The following is a 25,818-nucleotide window of genomic DNA, read 5'->3' as shown; positions in this document are numbered from 1 at the left end:
CTTACCAACCCCAAACGTTTTACAACAGTAGTGCATACAAATAGATTCACAAACTAATTCATTGATGCAAATATTTATACATAATTACGTATATACAGGTGCTGGTCATATAATTAGAATATCGTGAAAAAGTTAATTTTTTTATTGTAAATTATTTTAAAAAATGAAACTTTCATTTATACTAGATTCCCTACATGTAAAGTAAAACATTTCAAAAGTTTTTTTTTTTTTTTCAAATTTGTTGATTAGAGCGTACAGCTAATGAAAGTCCAAAATCCAGTATCTCAAAATATTAGAATATTTACATTTGAGCTTCATTAAATGACCATCCCTACAGTATAAATTCCGGGTATCTCTTGTTCTTTGAAACCACACTAATGGGGAAGACTGCTGACTTGGCAATGGTCCAGGAGACAATCATTGACACCCTCCACAAAGAGAGTAAGTCACAGATGGTCATTACTGAATGTGGTGGCTGTTTACAGAGTGATGTATCAAAGCATATTAAATGCAAAGTTGACTAGAAGGAAGAAATTGGGTAGGCAAAGGTGCACAAGCAACAGGGATGACCACAAGCTTGAGAATACTGTCAAGTAAAGCCGATTCAGACACTTGGGAGAGCTTCACAATGAGTCAAATGAAGCCGGAGTCAGTGCATCAAGAGTCACCACACTCAGACATCTTCAGGAAAAGGACTACCAAGCCACTTCTGAAACAGAAACAACGTCAGAAGCATCTTACCTGGGCTAAGGAGAAAAAGAACTGGACAGTGAACAGTGGTCGAAAGTCCTCTTTTCAGATAAAAGTCAATTTTGCATTTCATGTTGAAATCATGGTCCCAGAGTCTGAAGGAAGACTGGAGAGGCACAGAATCCAAGCTGCTTGAAGTCTAGTGGGAAGTTTCTGAAGTTAGTAATGATTTGGGGGGCCGTGACATCTGCTGGTGTTGGTCCATTGTGTTTTATCAAGTGCAAAGTCAATGCAGCCATCTTCCAGGAGATTTTGGAGCACTTTATGCTTCCATCTGCTGACAAGCTTTATGGAGATGCTGATTTCCTTTTCCAGCAGGACTTTAGCACCTGCCCACAGTGCAAAAACCACTTCCAAGTGGTTTGCCGACCATGATATTACTGTGCTTTATTGGCCAGCCAACATGCCTGACCCCTGAATCTATGGGATATTTTCAAGAGAAAGATGAGAAACAGTCGATCCAACAATATACAGATGATCTGAAGGCTCAATAGTGCCTCAGCAGTGCCACAGGCTGATCACTTCCATGCCACACTTCACTGATGCTGTAATTTGTGCTAGGAGCAAGTCATTTGCTGTAATATGTGCTGCCGACCAAGTATTGAGTGTACAAATGAACATACTTTAAAGAACTTGAACTTTTCTGTTTTGAAAATCCATTTTTTGATTGATCTTAGGAAATATTCTAATATTTTGTGATACTGGATTTTGGACTTTCATGAGCTGTACGCTCTAATCATCAAAATTTAAAAAAAAAAAAAACTTTTGAAATGTTTTACTTTACATGTAGGGAATCTAGAATATATGAAAGTTTCATTTTTAAAAATAATTTACAATAAAAAAATGAACTTTTTCACGATATTCTAATTATATGACCAGCACCTGTATAAAAAAAGGGGAAAAACACTCCTTATCAAAACTGTGCTTTTGTTTTATTCCTATTTCCTTTGTTCTTCTAATTTGTCCCAGGTCAGGTTTTGGTCAGAAAGGCCATCTTTCTCCATCTTTTATGCTAGTTTCATTTAGCCAGCTCATGCTGAGGTATTGTGACTGCAGGCTGTGTTTGTGTCAGCGTAGGAGTCTGATGGATGACTCACCAGCGGCCCTCAGCGCTCTCATGCGTTACCTGGTCTGGATGTGGAAGTTGTTTGTGGTCCCGGTGTGTTCGTAGTCGTGGACAGCAGCAGCGAAAAGCATCGCAAAAATCTCCAACTCAGTCAGCCAGTGCTGGAGAGCAAAGAAACATCACGCATGAGAACTCTTCAACATCTCATTTATTTATGGGAATGAGGTTAAATAAAGAGCAAATTGAGACTTCTGCTATAATCACCATCTTCGAAGATGTTTTTCCTGACAAAAATGCCTAGTAATCACAGAAAAGATCTCAAAAATGGCTCAAACTATGCTTAGATTTGAAAGGACTATTCCTTTAAGAGAAAAGGATATCTTGGGCATTTCTTTGTCCCTACATACATATATTTTAACTTTTTATATTTGCATTTATTTAACATTTAACATTTATATTTGCTATTTCAGAAAACCTAAACCATCCAACCAATTCCCAATGGGTAAAATCAAGTCCCGACCTATATTTCACTCGGATATACATCACAATAGGGAAGACTTTCGCAACATCTGTTTCATGCCAAATTTAAATAATCCACAACTAAGAATTCCATTGGTTGACCGATCACAACAAACTGGCCAGCTGACCAATCAGAGCAGCAGACTGGGTTTTTCGGAAAGGCGGGTTTTAAAGAGACAGGAATTAAACAGTGCGACTCAGGCAGAGGCTGAAAATCATGCAAAGGTATTCGAGCAGACAAATAAATGACTATAATATGGACACTTAAAAATTAAAACCAAAAGCAAAGTCAATAGCTGTAAAATAATGGCCATGTGATGTTGAAACACAGATCAATCTTGAATCTAAAGCTCTGAAGGACCTTGAGCTCTCAGCTGCACGCTGCTTCCCACAGGACTTCATCTTAATATTTAATCATTTAATAGAGAGACTCAAGTTCACAGTGCAAAATGAAACCATCACACCGCATTTGTATTGCAGAAGTGCATTCTGATGAGAGACGGGCCTCTTTGTGAGCAAGCAATTTGTGTCAGTGACACGTTAAGACCCTCATATGAGTAAACAGCATGAGGATTTGTTTCTCTTCAGGAACTGCTGCTTTATGACTGGCCTGATGATTGTTCATTAAAAAGCTTAAGGTGTGTGTATGTGTGTTTGCCAGCACAAACGTGTCAGCAGAATTAATGATTACGCCACTGGGTTTCTGCGCAGTTACTCTTGAGTTCGTGCCCACAGACTTTGACACGTTGTCACGGTAACATTATCAAGATGATTAACACCGTATCTGAATTGAGAGCGAGTGGAACAACGCAACATTAGATCATTATAATCAACAAACCAGTCTATGCTGCAAGAGTGTGCCGCGCAGTGTTGATAATGAAGGGTACAGGGATGTCATTGCATTTCGCAGCTGTAAACACGAAGTAAGAGATTCCACAAGCCTGAAGCAGTTATTGTTATTGTTAATGAAAAATACAACTATTAAAAATAGTTTTTGGTCATTTAAAGTGTAACTTCACTAATTTTCAACCCGCTTTGTGTTGTAACAATACTGAGAAATGTATGTTTATTTGTCAGCAAAAGTTTGCTGGAGGATGTAAAATGCGTGAGACCAGGCTTTTCAAACCTGCAATAAATCATTCAAATTGTCAGCTAAATGTTGATTCTCCACAGTGCTGGGGTCTTTTAGCTGGTGATGGCTTTCATGCAGGGTCATTGATCGAAAACTGTTTTTTCAGCTTTTTAGAGTAGCTTCTCTTATCGCCCAATTCAGTGTGTTTTTGGCCTGTTTGTATAAGGCCACGTCTTTGTCCCCACTCGTGTAGGCATCCTCTTTGGCCTGGCGAAGCTGTTTGAGTTTTAGAGTGAACCAAGATTTGTCGTTGTTACAGTATATGTTAAATAAGTCCTGGTGGGAACACACATGTCCTCACAGAAACTGATGTGGGATGTCACGGTGTCAGTGAGCTCATCCAGATCATTGTTGACATTTTTTCATCCAGATCATTGTTGAAATTTTTTTGTAACCTTGGCCAGATCTGTGCCTTGCCACAATTCTCTCTCTGAGCTCTTCAGGCAGTTCCTTTGACCTCATGATTCTCATTTGCTCTGACATGCACTGTGAGCTCTAAGGTCTTATATAGACAGGTGTGTGGCTTTGCTAATCAAGTCCAATCAGTATAATCAAACACAGCTGGACTCAAATGAAGGTGTAGAACCATCTCAAGGATGATCAGAAGAAATGGACAGCACCTGAGTTAAATATATGAGTGTCACAGCAAAGGGTCTGAATACTTAGGACCATGTGATATTTCAGTTTTTCTTTTTTACTAAATCTGCAAAAATGTCAACAATTCTGTGTTTTTCTGTCAATATGGGGTGCTGTGTGTACATTAATGAGGAAAAAAATGAACTTAAATGATTTTAGCAAATGGCTGCAATATAACAAAGAGTGAAAAATTGAAGGGGGTCTGAATACTTTCCGTACCCACTGTATATATATATATATATATATATATATATATATATATATATATATATATATATATACACATATATATATATAAACAAATATATTAATATAACATTTCTCTAATTTCATCTGCCATCTTGATTGATTATTTCAATGAGCTTGAGTCTCTTCCATCAAGGGAGCACAATCATTATTATAATAGATCTGTCCTGACCTCTTGACCTAATGACCTAATTCATTACAGTCATAGACCTCTGATGTGATCTTTCTGTGTGTGTTTCAGCTTACCACCATTCCCGTCTTCAGAAGCAGGTAGTGTACCGTCTGTGTGACGTCAGCTGCGTGTATCAGGTTATGGTAGGGGTTTTTATGTTTGCTGTAACCCACTTCCAGAGCCTCCACAAATGAAACCAGCGCTGAGACAGGGATCTGTCAGAGATATGGTGTTAATAACTCAAAAAAAAAAAAAAGAACATTACACCCCTCTACTCTCACTTCTTTAAGAGTTGTTTTCACCTTGAAGCGGCTGATGAGGTCGTAGCGGGTGAGAAGGTCATAGAAGATGAATTTGAGTGCGTGGTCACCGCTCGACTCGTTCAGAGCAAATACATCAAAAGACCACTTATCCACATTCTGGGAAGAAAAAACAGAGAAACAAACTCAGCTCCGCTCTGCCGCAGCTCTCTAATCTCCTGTCCACATGTGCATATTCAAACTTAGCATCGTCATGCCAGGTTTGATGCTTAACACTATTGGTTCTCATGTGTAAATAAATGCAATGCACCAAGTGTGAGTACATGGACGTGCAAACAAGATTTGAGTGAAATTCCTTTAAGAGAAAAGAATATTTTGTGCATTTTTATGTCCTTACATTTCAACCTTTTCTTTTTTTATTGCATTAGAGCTGCCTTGCAAATGCCTTTTCAAGTGCCTTTTAGAAAGAAAAAGAAAATCCACCATAAAACATTTATTGTGTGAAAATGATTTATCAATTTTACACGAATTATGACCATCTCTCAGAGCTGGTGTGAAAGCATAATTTTGCTACTAAAAAGGTTTTATGAAAATTTAGTGTACTTGTTCATCTAGAAGACAACACTGAGATGAGATTGAGATGAGATTGAGATTGAGATGAAATGAGATGTGTTAAAAATGGTATAATAAATAATTAAAAAATAATATTAATATGATAAAATTATATAAAATGATTAAAATACAAAATGAAATCAAACTAAGATCATAATAAATAATAATAAAAAAATATTATTGAAAAATTATACATAAATTATATATAAAGTAGTGGCCAAAAGTGATGTCATGCCTAACATCTTCACTCTTTATTTAAAGATTTTGTAATCATATTTTGTAGTTGTGTTTGTAGTCAATTTTTAAATTTGTGATTACACAATGAAACCTGCCAAATTGTGCAGACATAATTTTTGGTCAGGCTGACATACAAAGAAATTATGAGCACATGATACAAAAACAAGACAGAACCAATGAAATATTAGCAACTGATTATGGTGTAGTCGATATATGCTTTTTCCTGTGAGCTTTTTGTTTTTTTATACATTTTTTTATTTTTTTGCATAGTAAAATAAAACCTGTAGCTGTAGTTTGCCCTTTTTTTGCCAAAAAATGTGTCAGATAAATACTTTAACCAAGTTTAATGTTTAGTTTTTTCTTCATATTTATATATTTTAAAAATATAAAACATTTTCCTCATATTTTGATATGATATCTTTTAAGTTGTAGGTTCATAAAAAGTTGTAGGTCATGCCCTCTGGACATCACTGAATGAATGACCAAATTCTACTGTGATGCATGCATATCTCCTGTTCGGAATTTTAATTGTGAATAAATTAAAAAGTGAAAAGGTACAATCGAAAAGGTATGTTTTAAAAGTATATTTATAAGTCCACAGGGCCAGTGGTGTCCAGAGTTGAAGAAAAACACATTTTTTGTATGATAATTGAAGAACGAAACAAAGAGAAAGAAGCTAAGAGATAAAACAATGGCTGTTTATAAGAATGGAAGAGGGTGTGAGTGTTTTACCTTAAGCACTGCTATGACAGAGGGAGGGTAACTCAGTCCCACCATGTTAGAGGTTCGACGGTACATTCTGTTAGAACGAGATAAACACATCAAGTGAAAGCGCAGCACAGACCGCAGGCACTCCACACACAATGCCATAATCTTCACCTTCAAAATGACAAAACATAAAATGTAGAGGACAACCTGCGCTTTCTTTAAGTAAATGCTTTGTCACAGCAATTTATTTGTGCAGTGTTGCCTGAAGTGCATTAGAATTTAATGAAATTATGCTAACGGATGAGAGAGAGGCAGAGTGACTGTAGTTATTCAGACTTGTCAAGAAGATGATGTATATGCATGCGCTGATTCACAATGAGCTCAATGCATAGATTTATAATCATTTCAAAGAAGACTTAATGCTGCCTGGTGAGGAAAAAAAATGTCTTGAAGAGGATGCAGACTGATTTATGAGCACTGGAAGGTTTCTGCTTGTGTTCTTGGTTACAAAAAAAAAAAAAAAAAGAAGAAGTGCTAAATGTGATTTATGTTCCAGTATTAATATTATTAACTAAAACTTTTAAAATAAAGCTGGAAAAAATATTAGAAAATCTTACAAATTTTGCCTTGGCAACTAAATAAAGTACTATAATGACTAAAACTAAAATAAAAATAAAACTCAATTAAACCTAAATATAAATAAAAACTACTAAAAACAACAAAAGCACATAACAAAACTATGGAAGCTTATTTCCACTATGAAATAAAAAATAAAAAAGGTAATTGCAACTTTTTCTCTTACGATTCTGACTTTTTTTCTAACAATTGTGAGTAATAAAGTCAGAATTGTGTGATATAAAGTCAGAATTGTGAGTTATAAAGTCAGAATTGCGTGATATAAAGTCAGAATTGTGAGTTATAAAGTCAGAATTGCGTGATATAAAGTCAGAATTGTGAGTTATAAAGTCAGAATTGTGTGATATAAAGTCAGAATTGTGAGTTATAAAGTCAGAATTGCGTGATATAAAGTCAGAATTGTGAGTTATAAAGTCAGAATTGCGTGATATAAAGTCAGAATTGTGAGTTATAAAGTCAGAATTGCGAGATATAAAGTCAGAATTGTGAGTTATAAAATCAATTGCATGATATAAAGTCAGAATTGTAAGATATAAAGTCAAAATTTTGTAATATAAAATCAGTATTTTGAGATAAAAAGTCACAATTGTGAGTTATAAAGTCAGAATTGCGTGATATAAAGTGAGAATTGTGAGTTATAAAGTCAGAATTGCGTGATATAAAGTCAGAATTGTGAGATATAAAGTCAGAATCGTGTGATATAAAGTCAGAATTGCGAGATATAGTCAGAATTGTGAGTTTTAAAGTCAGAATTGTGAGTTATAAAGTCAGAATTGTGAGATATAAAGTCAGAATTGTGTGATATAAAGTCAGAATTGTGTGATATAAAGTCAGAATTGTGTGATATAAAGTCAGAATTGCAAGATATAAAGTCAGAATTGTGTGATATAAAGTCAGAATTGTGAGTTATAAAGTCAGAATTGTGAGATATAAAGTCAGAATTGTGAGATATAAAGTCAGAATTGTGTGATATAAAGTCAGAATTTTGAGTTATAAAGTCAGAATTGTGAGATATAAAGTCAGAATTGTGAGTTATAAAGTCAGAATTGTGAGATATAAAGTCAGAATTGTGAGTTATAAAGTCAGAATTGTGAGTTATAAAGTCAGAATTGTGAGTTATAAAGTCAGAATTGTGAGTTATAAAGTCGGAATTGTGAGTTATAAAGTCAGAATTGTGAGTTATAAAGTCAGAATTGTGAGTTATAAAGTCAGAATTGTGAGTTATAAAGTCAGAATTGTGAGATATAAAGTCAGAATTGTGAGTTATAAAGTCAGAATTGTGAGTTTTAAAGTCAGAATTGTGAGATATAAAGTCAGAATTGTGAGTTATAAAGTCAGAATTGTGAGTTATAAAGTCAGAATTGTGAGTTATAAAGTCAGAATTGTGAGATATAAAGTCAGAATTGTGAGTTATAAAGTCAGAATTGTGAGTTATAAAGTCAGAATTGTGAGTTATAAAGTCGGAATTGTGAGTTATAAAGTCAGAATTGTGAGTTATAAAGTCAGAATTGTGAGTTATAAAGTCAGAATTGTGAGTTATAAAGTCAGAATTGTGAGATATAAAGTCAGAATTGTGAGTTATAAAGTCAGAATTGTGAGTTATAAAGTCAGAATTGTGAGTTATAAAGTCGGAATTGTGAGTTATAAAGTCAGAATTGTGAGATAAAAAGTCAAAATTTTGTGATATAAAGTGAGAATTGCAAGTTATAAAGTCAGAATTTCGTGATATGAAGTCAGAATTGTGAGACAATTGTGTGTTATAATGTCCAATTGTGAAGGAAAAAAGACTGATGTTTTTTCACAGAATTGCGAGTTTAAATCTGACAATTCTGACTTTATAACTTGTAAGTTTATATCTCGCAAATGTGAGAAAAAAAGTCAGAATTGTGAGAGAAAAAGTTGCAATTACCTTTTTAATAAAGCCCAGAAACAAGCTTCCATACAAAACTAATAAAATTAAAATTAAAATAAAGACTAAAATATAAAATTAAAAATCTAATTGTAAATTAAAAAAGCTAATTCAAAATATTAATAAATAGCATTATTGTATGTTATTTGATCCTTTGAAATGCAAGAGACATTCAAAATAAGAGTTCAAAATGTGACATTACAACACTCATGTATGCTGTTTACATAGAATTTTAAAGGTAGAATTGTAAATTAAATTGTAAAGGTCAAAAAAAAAGAAAACTAAAGTAGATTTTTTTATTTAAAAATATGTGTTTCCACAATCCTAGGATATTTTTTAGCACACTGCTTTGTGGTTAACCCCACCTCTCCACAAATATCCCAGCCTGCACCGCGTGTACGATGCTGCGGAATCGCGGCTTCTCTTCCGTCCGTCGCAGCATCAGCCCCATCTGCCGCGTGAAGGTGGAGGCCAGCCAATCACGCACTTCTGATGGCACAGAATCAGATTGGATATCGCTGAGCTCATCCTCGGTATCGACCAATCGCCTTAGAAAAAGAGGGCGAGAGACAGGGAGGAAGGAAGGAAAAGATACTTTAAATGTCATCACCACTCACACTTAAAATATCAGCTGTGACAGGTAATTGTTGTGCATATAAGAAGGATAAACGACTTTATACTCAATCTAAACTGTGAGTGAAGCCCGAGCCAACACCCACTGCTTTAAGACTAATCCATCACTCATCCGCATAATTATGGTAACACCACAGTATGTTCCATATATGCAGCAGAACAACGCGTCTTGTAAATAAGGAATATAAATATTTGCATCGGAATGGCACTGGATTGACATTTAACGTCTGATTTTACAGCACTAAAAACATCTTCTCAGTAACTGTGCCATTAACATCTGTGTATCCAGACATAAGCTCCTATGATGGATTTAAAGTCCACGACGGTCATAAATCACACAGCAAATATGAATCTGATCAGACCGGACTGGTGGTCTCTGTGGCCTGGCAAGTGAGAGGGTGTGTCGTAATCCCGGGCCGCGATGACGTCCCAGTTACATAATTCTATAAGCTTTTATTATGTCTTTTCTGGCATCTAGATGTTCGCAGCTGTTATTCTTCACTCTGCTCATCAAAATAAAAAGATATCAGTGGTACTTCAGTGGCGTGATGAAGCGCCGCATCTCCCCGCAGAGACAATAAATATGATCGCTGAGTGGGAATGAAATGGCATTGATAAGGATGGAGTTTTTCAGCTTGTTTCAAACTGCAGGTGTTCAGTTATGTGCTCCAAATAAAGCTATCAGCATGTTCTCATATCCGCACATCATGATGAAAACATATCTGGGTGCCATTTCAAACCAAAAGAAAGAAATTATATTTTGTGTAATGTGCTTTGTGGAATTATTTTGATTAAAACACTCTTTCCTGCCAAAATCTCTTGGAATGCTTTTGTTTTTTTTCCAGATGGTTTTTGTAATTCCATTATTCCTAATGTGATTCTCATTACTGGAAAATGTTTTTACGTACTAAAAGTGTTAAATTAAAGCCAGCATAAATGAAAAGCAGTATATATTGTCCAAGCAAGATTTTACACAAAAAAATTTTTTTTTAAAGGTCTTGCTGAAGGACAAAGCTGTAGTGTTGACCCCTGTGACCCCTTCAAATGACCACACACTCAATCTAAGAATCTTGGGACTGAAGCACACAGATCTTTAACTGCTAATAGAATTGACTTCTATCAGCATGAGTGAATTGCTTTAGGCTCCATTAGATTGATCCTAGAACAATTTTAATATCTTCCCTTTACAATGATTCCACTTAGGGATTGTGTGGAAAAGCTGGATCAGCATCTGACATGGAAGGACTGAATAATGTGTTGTTACGGCTTTGTGAGCAATGCAGTGGAGTCAAACATTTTTGACGAGAATAGAACATAGCCTGGAGATGATTATTCATTATAAATGGACCATGTAATCCAGGCAGTTAGTTTGCAACTGATGATGGATTTCATGAAACGGCATGAGAATGGGAATGTTATTTTTCTATTCCTAGCTTTGAGTTTCAACTAATTTATGGTTAATTGACAGTGGTTATATTTCAAATTTTGCCAACAGAGAGTGGTGGAGTAAAATAACAGTGTAAACTCCATACTTTACCTTGTTTCCTCAATATAGACTGATTCTAAAACAGTGGCAGCATATTCCAGGTTTTTCTTTAGGTCTACGAGAGACGCCTCTCCCCTCTCCAACTGTTTTATCAAACATCGTAATCTGGAAAACAAGAACATGCACAGACATTAATTCTAAAAACACAACTGAACGGCTGTGTATTTTGCAAAGCAATTATCTGAGAGCACCAGCCAATGTCAGCATGACAAATGCAGCATTTGATTCTGCAAAACAAAGATCAATATTAAACTTCCATAAACATAAAAATATAATTCCTGTAACACTGCAACAAGAAAGTACTTATACACTGTGTTCCAAATGATTATGCAAGTGACAGGATTTCAGTACAATAAACAAAGAAAGTGTTTGTTTGTTGTATTTCTCAATATCTTTAGATAACTGGTATCAATCTCAGATAGGTTTGTTCAATAGTTTGCCGGGTCTTCTTAGGTAAATGAATGTATAAGATTTTTTTTTTAAACAAAACAGAAAATACTTTTATTCAGCAAGGATGCAGTAAATTTATCAAAAGTGACAGTAAAGACATTTATAATATATAATTTATTAAGTATTTTTATTTTAAAAGTTTATTCAAAGAATCCTGATTTATGCATTATAAAAAATATTAAGCAGCACAACTGTTATATAATAATTATAATAAAGTATAATAATCAGAAATGTTTTTTGAGCAGCAATTCAGCATATTCAAATAATTTTAAAAAGGATCATGTGACACTGAAGACTGTAAATGTAATGATTCTGAAAATTCAGCTTTGATCACAGGAATAAATTACATTTTAAAATATATTCACATAGAAAACAGTCATTTTGAATTATAATAATATTTTGCAATATTACTGTTTTTACTGTATTTTGATCAAATAAATGCAGCCATAGTGAGCAAAAGAGACTTCTCTCAAAAATATTATAAAAATCTTACCGACCCCAAACTTTTAAATAGTGGTGTGTACACAAACTCAAGACTAAGGTATAATGACTGAATTCTTTATCTGTTAGATATTCAAAAGTATCTTCAGAAGCTTGTCTTTGTAAGTCTAAGCTTGATTAATTGAGCTTTTAAGGACGATTGATTAACTGAAGCTGTTAGTCTTATCAAATCCATCTTCAATATCCCTCTTCCAGGAAAGACTTTCAAACCAAACCACTCAAATGCTCTCCGGTCCTTGATGTGTCTGTTAAAACAATTAGACTGTCTTAGGAAATTTTAATTGGGGGAAATCATTAAATAATGGTGAAATTATTAGAAACACTTTATTTTGATGGTCCTCTTTAGACATTCTGTTGACTATAAGTAACATTACACCTACATGTCAACTAACTCTCATTAAAGTATTAGAAGGGCATTAGTGGACTGTCTGCTTAATATCTGCTAACACTTTATTTTGATGTCCCCCAACAGACATTCTACTGACTATAAGCAACTTTTCAAATACATGTCAACTTATTCTAACACTAAACCTACCCCTAAAAGTCTTTACTGAGAGTTAGTTGATGTAGGTGCAGGAGAGTTAGTTGACATGTATTTGACCAATAATGAGAGTTACAGTAGTTGACATGTAGGTGGAACGCTACTTATAGTCAACAGAATGGCTAAAGGGGACCATCAAAATAAAGTGTTACCAATAAGGTGACTTAGTTGACATGTAGTTGACCAATAATGAGAGTCGGTTGACATGTACTTGGCCAATAATGAGAGTTACAGTAGTTGACATGTAGGTGCAATGCTACTTATAGTCAACAGAATGTTTAAAGGGAACCATCAAAATAAAGCGTTACCAATAATGAGAGTTAGTTGACATGTAGTTGGCCAATAATGAGAGTTACAGTAGCTGACATGTAGGTGCAATGCAACTTATAGTCAACAGAATGTTTAAATGAGGACCATCAAAATAAAGTTTTACCAATAAGGAGAGTTAGTTGACATGTTGCTGACCAATAATGCGAGTTAGTTGACATGTAGTTGACCAATAATGCAAGTTAGTTGACATTTAGTTGACCAATAAGGAGAGTTACAGTAGTTGACATGTAGGTGCAATGCTACTTATAGTCAACAGAATGTTTAAAGGGAACCATCAAAATAAAGCGTTACCAATAATGAGAGTTAGTTGACATGTAGTTGACCAATAATGAGAGTTAGCTGACATGTAGTTGACCAATAATGAGAGTTACAGTAGTTGACATGTAGGTGCAATGCAACTTATAGTCAACAGAATGTTTAAAGAGGACCATCAAAATAAAGTTACCAATAAGGAGAGTTAGTTAAAATGTAGTTGACCAATAATGAGTTACAGTACTTGACATGTACAGTAGGTGCAATGCTACTTATAGTCAACAGAATGTCTAAAGGGGACCATCAAAATAATGTGTTACCAATAAGGTGACTTAGTTGACATGTAGTTGACCAATAATGAGACTTAGCTGACATGTAGTTGACCAATAATGAGAGTTAGCTGACATGTAGTTGACCAATAATGAGAGTTAGCTGACATGCAGTTGACCAATAATGAGAGTTAGCTGACATGTAGTTGACCAATAATGAGAGTTAGCTGACATGTAGTTGACCAATAATGAGAGTTAGCTGACATGCAGTTGACCAATAATGAGAGTTAGCTGACATGTAGTTGACCAATAATGAGAGTTACAGTAGTTGACATGTAGGTGCAACGCTACTTATAGTCAACAGAATGTCTAAAGGGGACCATCAAAATAAAGCGTTACCAATAATAAGAGTTAGTTGACATGCAGTTGACCAATAATGAGAGTTAGCTGACATGCAGTTGACCAATAATGAGAGTTAGCTGACATGTAGTTGACCAATAATGAGAGTTACAGTAGGTGACATGTAGGTGCAACGCTACTTATAGTCAACAGAATGTCTAAAGGGGACCATCAAAATAAAGTGTTACCAATAAGGAGAGTTAGTTAACATGTAGTTGACCAATAATGAGAGTTAGTTGACATGTAGTTGACCAATAACGAGAGTTAGTTGACATGTAGTTGACCAATAATGAGTTACAGTACTTGACATGTACAGTAGGTGCAACGCTACTTATAGTCAACAGAATGTTTAAAGGGGACCATCAAAATAAAGCGTTACCAAAAAGGAGAGTTAGTTGACATGTAGTTGACCAATAATGAGAGTTACAGTAGTTGACATGTAGGTGCAATGCAACTTATAGTCAACAGAATGTTTAAAGAGGACCATCAAAATAAAGCGTTACCAATAATGAGAGTTAGTTGACCAATAATGAGAGTTAGTTGACATGTAGTTGACCAATAAGGAGAGTTACAGTAGTTGACATGTAGGTGCAATGCAACTTATAGTCAGCAGAATGTTTAAAGAGGACCATCAAAATAAAGTTACCAATAAGGAGAGTTAGTTAACATGTAGTTGACCAATAATGAGTTACAGTACTTGACGTACAGTAGGTGCAATGCTACTTATAGTCAACAGAATGTCTAAAGGGGACCATCAAAATAAAGTGTTACCAATAAGGTGACTTAGTTGACATGTAGTTGACCAATAATGAGAGTTACAGTAGGTGACATGTAGGTGCAACGCTACTTATAGTCAACAGAATGTTTAAAGGGGACCATCAAAATAAAGCGTTACCAAAAATGAGAGTTAGTTGACATGTAGTTGACCAATAATGAGAGTTACAGTAGTTGACATGTAGGTGCAATGCAACTTATAGTCAACAGAATGTTTAAAGAGGACCATCAAAATAAAGCGTTACCAATAATGAGAGTTAGTTGACCAATAATGAGAGTTAGTTGACATGTAGTTGACCAATAAGGAGAGTTACAGTAGTTGACATGTAGGTGCAATGCAACTTATAGTCAGCAGAATGTTTAAAGAGGACCATCAAAATAAAGTTACCAATAAGGAGAGTTAGTTAACATGTAGTTGACCAATAATGAGTTACAGTACTTGACGTACAGTAGGTGCAATGCTACTTATAGTCAACAGAATGTCTAAAGGGGACCATCAAAATAAAGTGTTACCAATAAGGAGAGTTAGTTAACATGTAGTTGACCAATAATGAGAGTTAGTTGACATGTAGTTGACCAATAATGAGAGTAAGCTGACATGTAGTTGACCAATAATTAGAGTTAGCTGACATGTAGTTGACCAATAATGAGTTACAGTAGTTGACATGTAGTTGACCAATAATGAGACTTACAGTAGTTGACATGTAAGTGCAATGCTACTTATAGTCAACAGAATGTCTAAAGGGGGCCATCAAAATAAAGTGTTACTAATAAGGAGAGTTAGTTGACTAATAATGAGTTAGTTGACATGTAGTTGACCAGTAATGAGAGTTACAATAGTTGACGTAGTTGACCAATGAGTTAGTTGATATGTAATTAATGAGACAAATGGATATCTTTTTAATAACAGTCCTTGAGTCACAACGTGACAGATCAGATTATTGAAATGACACAATGCTGTTTATTGATGGGTGCTAAAAAGTTACAGATTCATCAATTCATTGGTTTCAGATTTGTGCACATTGCTCACAGATATCTAGCTGACTTGCCACTATGCAGTTGAAACATTACCTCAGTGATTTGGTCTATCATTGGTCCTATATAGGGACTGCTAGGTAAACATCATGCTTACTAGTAATTTCCCACACGATAACTGCCACATATTTGCATGTATATATATATCTGATATTCACTTGTTAAATTTGTCTTAATGTGACAGTTGTGGGTATTACAGCAGCACAAAATCCAGCTGGGTCCCAACCGTGTCCAAGGACACAGGTAGTGTCTTTTACCAGGAAAGCGATTTCACACCAGTAAGGGGGTGGGCGGCTGTCACCATGACAATCACACAGTGTTGGTGTGCCATTGATGCTTTGGGGTCAATGCAATCACACGGGAAGATTAACATTTTCCACTCAACATTTTGACAGCTGCCTGCAGATAAAAAGGAAACCCAAACCCCAACAGCCCTGTTCATCCCAGCACCTGATCTCAAATCACACTCATAAGTCTCAATCAAACACAAGACGACACTAGTTTAGTATGTAATGCAAAAAAAAAAAAAAAAAAAAAACACTAACATTTCCACTTGTGTCAAACCAGAAGACAACTTTATTGCTCAGAGGTTCCTTGAATGAGGTATTTTTCTGCAAAGTCTCTTTATTTAATTTGATTGTGGCCTATGAAATACAGTTGCAATATTAAATAAATTGAATTTAGTTTATTTTATACAGTCAGTTACTTTGTGCATGCAAACTGTTTTAGAAAGATTTAAGACGAACGTAACAGGCTTGTGTTCGAGATCCAGAGAGATAATGCTGTCCATCAGAAGCACGGCAACAATAGCCGTCTTTAACGCTCCCCACACAAAGCTTGTTTCTGCCGGGATTGACAGATGTCTCAAGACGTGTGGGTGGAACGTGACGTTTGATTGGATGAACACAGCTGTCCATGTCAGCGGCTGCCAATCAAGTTCAGCAAAGCAAAATCATTTCATGAAAGATGTCAGCTGATTAATTTTGCCACGGGAGAATAACTGCAGCTTCACCTCAGACACACGCTGCAGGACGTGCCAAAAACCGCACAGACAAAATCCTTTTCATTCCTATCCATTTAATGATTCGTTTATTCAACCTTACAAAGTCAGTCCTGCTGGAACAAAGTCTGAGATTCAGGCATCAAATTTTATTCAGGCTTCTCTTGCACCACAAAAAAAGTGTGGAAACATCTAAATGAAAAGATTTTGTTCAAATCAAAAACATTACAGAATACACTCACTACAGAATACACTTCTACAAATAAGAAACAGTTGAAGACACGCTCCTTCTGCAAGGTACTACCATAAATCAAAGAAAAGTAAATTCAATAAAACAAAATTTAGCATTAGAACTTCCCTGAATTGAACTTGCTGAAATAACTCAAATATCCAAGTTAGTTAATAAAACTTCACATTTCAAGTATTAGAATAACGTTCCCAGAATTATCTTGAGAACTCAAATATTTAACTTGTCACCTACTGCAACTTTACATTTCAAGTTGACTAAACTTAAATTAAGGCAGCATGAACAACTTTTAAATTGAAACAACTTTTTTTTTTTACATTGTAGAGGCTACTAACAAAGCAATATTCATTTATTTAGCAGATGCTGTAATCGAAAGCAATTTACAGTACAAATGAGGCAATTTGTCATTTGAGCGAACAATTTTCAAAGTGCACAATGCCCAAAAAGTATAGTATATAAAAAGTATATTTAAAATATAGGAGAGAAGAGGTAAAATGTTCAAAAACTTTTAAATGTGAATAGCTTAAAATATCAGGCTCAGCTTAAATTTGACCAAATTTAATTTTAACAGATAAGTTTACACTAAATAAGTCTAGAAGAGTTCACTGCATCACTGCCTAAAACATCAGTTGTAGACACGCGCAATACAATGTGACATAAAAACAAGCAATGTTGAGTTTCATACTTAGACAATTCTTGTTAGACAAAAAGTGTAGTTTGTTTCTGGAAAAGCTAGTCACCCTAGTGAAAAGTCTCACTCCTAACTAAAATCCATTGTGTTGCAAAATGTGTTATACCAACAAAACAATTTTTAATGGTCAAATCATATCGTTGTGTAAGGTCACAATAGCACTTTTTTGTAAAGACATGTTGATAAAAACAGATGTTCGGATGCTAAAGTCCGCTGGGATGCTCAACATGGCTAAAGTTCACTGGCTAGAGCTAACAGTCAGCATGAGAATTATTATTTTAAACATTCATCCCCATTCATCCATCATATAAGCTTTTATGGCTGTGGAGAAGAGGTTTCTGCCAGAGAGAGGTTAGTCCATAATGTGGCTTCCATTTTGAACATGGAATGATCCAGCAGGCTATAAATTCAGTCTCCCAATGCAAAGCCACCATTCACACTGACTGCTTATGAGATATTCATGCAGAAGTGCTCAAGTGCTTTGAGGCAGGCAATGTTTTCTGGCTAATGAATCTCCAATTGAATTTGCATCAATGGGAGAGAGAAATTCACAGATGCTTCAGGTTTAGGCTGTTGTGAATACTGTATGTGATATATGTATATATATATGTGAATAGCTCACCTGTTAGATATTGCATGTGCACGCATAACCGTCTATGTTCAACCTGTGAACTCCTTTTTGAGCATCAAAATGAACTTAAATGGTTCTAATTCATTAATCTTTTAGAATAAAGATCAAGGTTGGTCTCTTTTTAAAGATACTTGGCATATTTGCAGAAGTCAGAGTTAGAGAAGTTTCAGTTTATAAAGCAAATGTACTGAACTAAACATTTTGTATTTGACATAACATATTTTACAAAATGATTTGCACTCTAAAGCCATATTATCAAAGCCATATTTCTAACCAAGTTGTGTTCCAAATTTGAAGTTGATATCACAAAAATTGAGCCCGCTAAAAGAATTTAAAGTTCCGTTTCCATGATAAGGCAAAGTCCAATTTCAAAATGGTTTTCACAGGATGAATTTTGTGTGCCTAAGTTTTTGAATGATACCTAATTTATGATGATTACTAAAATATCCTTACCAGCTTCTTTATTATGTATCTTGTTAACGCAAATATATTTAATCAGCCACTCACATGGCAGCAACTCAATGCATTTATGCATGTAGACATGGTCAAGACGATCTGCTGAAGTTCAAATTGTGCATCAGAATGGGGAAGAAAGATGATTTAAGTGACTTTCAATGTGGCATGGTTGTCGGTGACAGACGGGCTGGTCTGAGTGTTTCAGAAACTGCTGATCTACTGGGATTTTCACACACAACCATCTCTAGGGTTTACATAGAATGGTCTGAAAAAGAGAAAACATCCAGTGAGAGGCAGTTATGTGGGAAAAAATGGCTTGTTGATGCCAGAGGTGAGAGGAGAATGGCCAGAGTGGTTCAAACTGATAGAAAGGCAACAGAAACTCAAATAACCACTGGTTACATCCAAGGTCTGCAGAAGAGCATCTCTGAACACACAACACAACCTTGAAGTAGATGAGCTACAGCAGCAGAAGACACACCGGTGCCACTCCTGTCAGCTGAGAACAGGAAACTGAGGCTACAGTTCACACGGGTTCACCAAAACTGAAAAATAGATTGATGAGTCTCAATTTCTGCAGCTCCATTCAGCTGGTAAGGTCAGAATTTGGCATAAACGACATGAAAGCATGGATCCATGCTGCCTTGTATCAGTGGTTCAGGCTGCTGGTAGTGTAATGGTTGGGGGATATTTTCTTGCCACACTTTGGGCCCCATAGTACCAAATGAGCATTGTTTAAACACCACAGCCTACCTGAGTATTGTTGCTGACCATGTCAATCCCTTTATAACCACAGTGTGCCCATCTTCTGATGTCACAAAGCTCAAATCATCTCAAACTGTTTTACTGAACATGACACTGAGTTCACTAAACTCAAATGGCCTCCAGTCACCAGATCTCAATCCAAGAGAGCAGCTTTGGGATGCGCTGGAATGGGAGATTTGCATCATTGATGTCAATATGTCAATATGGACCAAAATCTGTGAGGAATGTGTCCAGCACATTGTTGAATCTATGCCATGAAGAATTAAGGCAGTACTGAAGGCAAAAGGGGGTCAAACCCAGCACTAGTAAGGTGTACCTAAAAAAAAATGGTATATGTGATAGGGAAAAGGGCAATAAAAAAAAAGCATGCCAAGCATCAGGCTACCGGGACACTGAAGGTGATGATATATGGGGTAACTTTTTGAGCAATGTTGCCAGGCGAGGAAATGTTGCCAAGCGATGTTGCTTGGGCAATTTCCCATTGAGAATGGGCAACAAATTTCAATCTAAAGTATCCAGATAGAAATTTGTTGCTCATTCTCAATGGGAAAGTGCCCATGCAACATCGCCCAGCAACATTGCTCAAAAAGTTGCTCCGTGTCTCATCACCTTGAGAATTAACAAACTAGGAAACCCATTTAACTACATTTTTATCAACTGTTAGGTAAAAATCATGAGTCTGTCCGCTTAGAAAAGTAGAATCACACCATTACCACAACAGTATCATTCAATGGTGCAAATCAATTTACATGCTAAAGTTTAATATTTACTGCTATGGGTTTGTTCAAATACCCAAGCCTAAATACTGTATAAGCAATACTAATAGCAAGCTGCACTAACTAGAGCGCAGGGAACAACTAAACTGACATTTCGGTTTGATTCAAACCCCAGGCATCATAAGACCCCTTTCAAGCTTTGTTTAATCCTTGGCCCGTTATTTTTCTTCCTGGAAACAGTTTGAAATGCAGAGAAAATGTGCTGGCCAAACAGTCCAACAGCTTATTAGAGCGTCCCTGATCTCTGAGCGGGGCATCAGAGGGCAGAGCGACAGACACTACGCAGAGATTAAAAACACGCAGACGCACGGAGATATACCGCTCACGCTAATGCTCATTTCTAGGCAGATGTGTGCGCTGCGCTCGATCCATGAAATCACATGTGGCATTATCGCAGTTTATAATCATGCATGATTAGAGTAAATCTATGATGAGTGATACAAATATGACACAAAAAAACAAATATATATATATATATATATATATATATATATAATAAATGTAATGTAAAAAAAAAAATAAAATGTATTTATTTGTTACAAAACAAAATATATAATAAATATTTAGTCAATAATTAATAAATTTGAATTTTAAGGATGTAAACACTGAAAAAGAAAACATTAAAAGTATTGTTTAATAAGTTTCCGGAGGATCTATAAAAAATAAAATGTATAATAAAATGGCTGTATAATTTGTTCAATGTCTGTGGCATTCAAAATAAATGAGGAATAGGAATATGGTTTGAAGAGATTAAACAAATTGCCAGGAATCGCAAAAGTATTACAGTGTAACCCCCTAACCCTAACTACTAAAAATATTTAAGTTGAGATTCCATGATCATTTTGAATTAAATGTATGAGTTAGCTTACTCAGATACTTTACCTTAAGAGTAATTAACATGCATAGCCTACAAAATAAAAATCTGCTAGTTCTGTACTTAAACTTTGAATTTCTTAACTTAAAAAATTTGAGGTAACAGATTACCTCAAATGTGTTTAGAGTTTTGCCAACTTATTCAGGTTTACAGTGAACAAACCACTAAATTATGTGTTAAATATTAATTATGGTAACACCTTACACAACACTATGGCATTTGTTTTGCAACACTCTGGTGTCACCACATATTAGTTATTTCACAAAACTATACCATATAACCAAACAATGATCAAATCATTAAAGCTCTGAAATTTATTGAAGAATAATGGCAAAGTGCTGCCAAATGTTGTACAAATTGAACCCACATCTTAATATCTAAATGTATCTCTCCTTGTAAGTATTAAGACTTTTTACAACTCAAAGGTTTATGAGTGGCTCAAGAAGAGTTCATAAACACATTACTGAAACAACACGCTAATTTACTTTCTCTATCTCAGCGGCAGCCAATCAGTGCGTTATGGGTCAGACTGGGCAGGAAATCAATTAATGACGAACGATCTGAAATAATGATGGAACACTGTGTTGCCAGGGTCTGGAGAAATGTCAGTGCATTGTTTTACTGTGTAATTAGACAGTTAATGAGAGCCTTAATGAACAACATGCTCTCCATCTCCATGGGTAAAAGTATTGGAGAACGAAGACACACCGTGGGGTAAATACTTCTGTTTCATAATCAGTAAAAATGCTGGTGCCTTGTAGCTAAAGAACATCATTTCTGATCAAATGTGTTCCCATTAGAAGAAGAAGAGTTGTGATGTAGCAGCTGATTTTAAATGAATTTTCCGATTAGCTCTGTACTCTCTCTAACTAAAACAGAGTTGTTCAAAGAAAGCATTAAATTAGAATCTTAATGGGTGACTGTGGCACTATTCCAATCCTTAGTGGACCTAAATAGGTTGCTACCTAGAGAGCATACTAACTAAAATGAAACACATACTGTAAGTGACTGATATAAGTGCTCTATGGAGGCAGCAAAATGCATAGCACACACACAAAAAGTTTTTTTTTTTTTTTTTAAACATTTGATTATTTTAATTATCTGTAATAACTATCTGTATAAATACTGTTCAGGATTAAATATTTAGAATCAACATTTTTCTCGACTAGACCGAACTGACGAGAGATGGATAGCTATCTATATTTCACTTCCGAAAGCACAACACTTTGTCTTAGACATGCCTACAGCAAATATATAAGCACAGTCCCTTATTCTCAAACACACAGGCACAAAATGAAAGGAAAAAGAAGATATTAGGGCATCTGCACACAATCCATATCCAGTCTTCCTCCCTTGAGTACCTGCACAAGTTGGAAGTAAATGACACAAGCACATCATATAAACAAACACCGTAGGAAATCAGCAGATGCTGATAGGTTGTGCTGACATGTGCATTAAAAGAAAAACAGAGGAGTAATCTGGATTAAATAGACGAGGACGGTTACTGAGGGATCCAGATGGCACGCAGGAGACGTTAGGGAAGGAAAAATGGCAGAAGACACTTGAGTGTAACTTGAATATATCTTGCTGGCGCTGTCACTATCTATACCTATTGGGTAAAAAAATATTCACAAAAGACATTTTATATCTCAGTTCTTTTTCCTAGACAGCAGTGAGATTACCTGAGAGCAAATGGAGACTTTAAGTCTCCTGCTTCTCAGATGCTTCTGAGAAAAAAAAAAACACTGCAGTAAATGTCACATGACTGTGTTTACATGGACAAATCGATTTTGATATGAATCAAAATATTGTCATACAGTTAAAAAAAAGTTAAAAACGGTCAGGTATTAACCAGACTTGTAATACACTCTAAAAAATGCTGGGTTAAAAAATGTCTGTGATTGGCTACAATGACCAACGCATGGGAGAGTTCGAAAGCACACAGAAATGTTTGAATTTGAAAGCATTTTGAAAGCCGGAGCGTTTGAAAGCCTGCTGTATCTGTGCAAGCGCTCTGTGAAGAGCATCACTGATGACTATTTACAACATTTTTGAAGCGCTGATCATTGAAGCTAATCACAGACATATCTGATGATCGTGTGAACACAATGGCCAATCAGAGGTGTTTACGAATCCGCTCAACAGCACCACATTTTTAAAATTTCAGTACCGACGTGGTACCGAATGTTCATTTATTAAACATATTAATAAATTTTAATTTCCAACATATTTTGAGTTCGTGTGAACATTTAACCCAACCGCTGGGTTAAAACAACCCATGGTTTTGTCCATTTTCAATAAGTTCTATATACTGTAAATAGTAAAAAAATTACTACAATAATAAAAATAATAGTAGTAGTAGTAATAGTAGTAACTCGGTTATTTGCATGGCATGGCTACGCGGGTTTAAATTTAAAACAGTCAAAATATAATACTTACTTGCTTAAAAAAATGAAATATTTTATTTGTTTACCTGCATGTTATGTGACCATTATTAATCAACATCAGAGAAACATGAACACACAACTGCATTATTAAATTGCTGAAATTAACGTCAAATCTCAGGGGGTTCTTCAAGTAAATATTTTAGGTCAAAAGGGTTCGAAAATCAAAAAAGTTTGAAAATCCCTGATATTGAATAAAACAACTTTATCTAAAAGTCTAGAGTTTCTCTTATTTAATTACTGTATACTTCTCGTGTACTGTTCATGTCACTGTGTACAAATTTAATTGGCAAAAACACAAACGTGCAAAAAAGTGCATCTTTAAATAAGAGAACAATTAAATGAAAGCAAAAACAATTTCCTTTGGATACTGCAAAAAATCAAGTTACAAAAATCATTTTTAATCTTGTGGAGCTCATTTGGTACAGAGCTGTATTGTAAAGTATAAAATGCATCATCATATATAATTTGAGGTTACAAAACATACTTGGATTTATGCAAATCCATAATAATTAAACTGCATTTTTGGGTGTCATATAGCTTGGGGATAGCTGCAGACCAGCACTCAGGCTATAAAGATTTCTGTCCTTATTTTCAGAACAAAAGGTCAGTTAGTCACACTGTTGCCCGCTGTAATTCAATAAAAGCAATCCAATTTCTGAAAGGTCACTAAATCTACATATTACTCTATCAGATAAAAACATCATGAGTTTCTTTGGCAGACTGACCTGGTACACACACACACACACACACACACACACACACAACCGACAGCTAGTGTTTATGGACACAATGGCTCTGTTCCAAAACCCAGTGAGCTGCTTATACACTGAAATACAAATAAAGGCTTTATTGGCATCAATAATTCCATGAAGAACTTTTAACATCTTTCCATTGCACAAAAGTTTCTTTATAGTGGAAAAAGGTTATTTAGATTTTTAATATGCTCTTCACACTAAGAAAAAAACTATTCTTTTAAGAACTGTTCACTGAAATGGTTCTTCCATTGCACCACTGTGAAAACCCCCTTTTGGAACCTGTGTAGGCAGCATTTCAAGGATGCCATGTTGAATTTAAACACATGCATTTATACATATTGTTCTTATATTGTAATAAGTATGAGCACAAGTTATAATTGCTGCCTAACACATTCACTGTCTCTGCTTAACTGAAGCACATAACATTTAATTATAGCATTATATTACTGGCATATTGACATTACTTTGACACACCCATCTCTGACTGATGCCAGAATATTTCCTGATTGTGACATTGAAACAGTTTGAAGTATTTTCTGTAAAGCTGCTTTGAAACAATATGTGTTGTGAAAAGCACTGTACAAATAAACTTGAAATTAACCATTTTCATAATAGTACTGGTTGTATTATAATAATATATAAAACATTATATTTATATTTATATTATAATATAAGTTGTATTTAATATATACACAAACAATAAGAATATGAGCAATATCACATGAGTGACCGAGTGCTGAAGATAATCACAACCATGCTGATATAGAGCCATATCGCACAACTACGAGTGTGATATTGTGATTATACAACAGTTAGACGGCACAAGCATGTAAATAAATAAGGAACAACAACAGTGTGTCTTAAAAACCCTTGTGTGCGGAACTACTTCCTTCTGCCACAGATTCAGATCTCAAGTTGACAGTTTAACAGTTGAGCCCAAGTCTCCATTACTAATTCTAAAACTCCCTTTTAAAGGTAAAGTTTGCTGAGCAAAGCGATATATTTGTCATAGTATCTTTTCAATGGTTATGGGGATTTCCAATTACAACGCTGGTCAATTTGGTTGCATCTTACAAGGTGTTGTTGAAATTAGCCTAAAAATAATGTGCTTATTTACAAATTTGTTTCAGTCCCTTTCAATATAAAAGTCTTTGCTACTGACTCACCCAGTAGACAGTCTCTTGTTGCCATCTAATGGTGAAACAATGTTACTTTTACAGAAGTCAAAATCATTAACACGTAGACTGTTTCTCAATACCAAATACTACACAACTATTATCTATATTATGGCTGGGCGATATGGCTGAAAAAATTTTTATGACCAATTTAAAATAAGGACCAGGAGAAAAATATATTACATTTAAACATTTTTATTTTAAACTTCACCTTCCTCTGATCATAATCCCTTCAGTTATTAAGAGAGAAATGTCAACAACCATGGAAAACTCAAATAATTAAAGGTGCCATAGAACGTCATTTTAAAAGATGTAATATCAGTCTAAGGTGTCCCCTGAATGTGTCTGTGAAGTTTCAGCTCAAAATACCCCATAGATTTTTTTTATA

The 25,818-nt window shown here is 35.1% G+C and overlaps 1 protein-coding gene across 8 annotated transcripts in view; it reads right to left on the bottom strand.

The window, feature by feature from the left end:
* pde1cb (phosphodiesterase 1C, calmodulin-dependent b) overlaps positions 1-25,818 on the bottom strand; it is a 109,532-nt gene that overhangs the window by 16,326 nt on the left and 67,388 nt on the right. For all 8 annotated transcript variants that reach the window (XM_048163843.1, XM_048163841.1, XM_048163844.1 and 5 more), the window contains 6 exons: positions 11,054-11,167; positions 9,249-9,431; positions 6,363-6,429; positions 4,824-4,940; positions 4,596-4,736; positions 1,877-1,977 (listed from right to left, as the gene is read on the bottom strand). In XM_048163843.1, the coding sequence (XP_048019800.1) occupies positions 1,877-1,977; positions 4,596-4,736; positions 4,824-4,940; positions 6,363-6,429; positions 9,249-9,431; positions 11,054-11,167 (723 nt within the window). The remainder of the gene's footprint in view (positions 1-1,876; positions 1,978-4,595; positions 4,737-4,823; positions 4,941-6,362; positions 6,430-9,248; positions 9,432-11,053; positions 11,168-25,818) is intronic.

Source organism: Megalobrama amblycephala, linkage group LG17 (assembly GCF_018812025.1).
Source record: "Megalobrama amblycephala isolate DHTTF-2021 linkage group LG17, ASM1881202v1, whole genome shotgun sequence".
Classification (NCBI taxonomy): domain Eukaryota; kingdom Metazoa; phylum Chordata; class Actinopteri; order Cypriniformes; family Xenocyprididae; genus Megalobrama; species Megalobrama amblycephala.
Note: the sequence above shows the minus strand (reverse complement) of the source record. Positions and strands in the feature narration are given on the sequence as shown.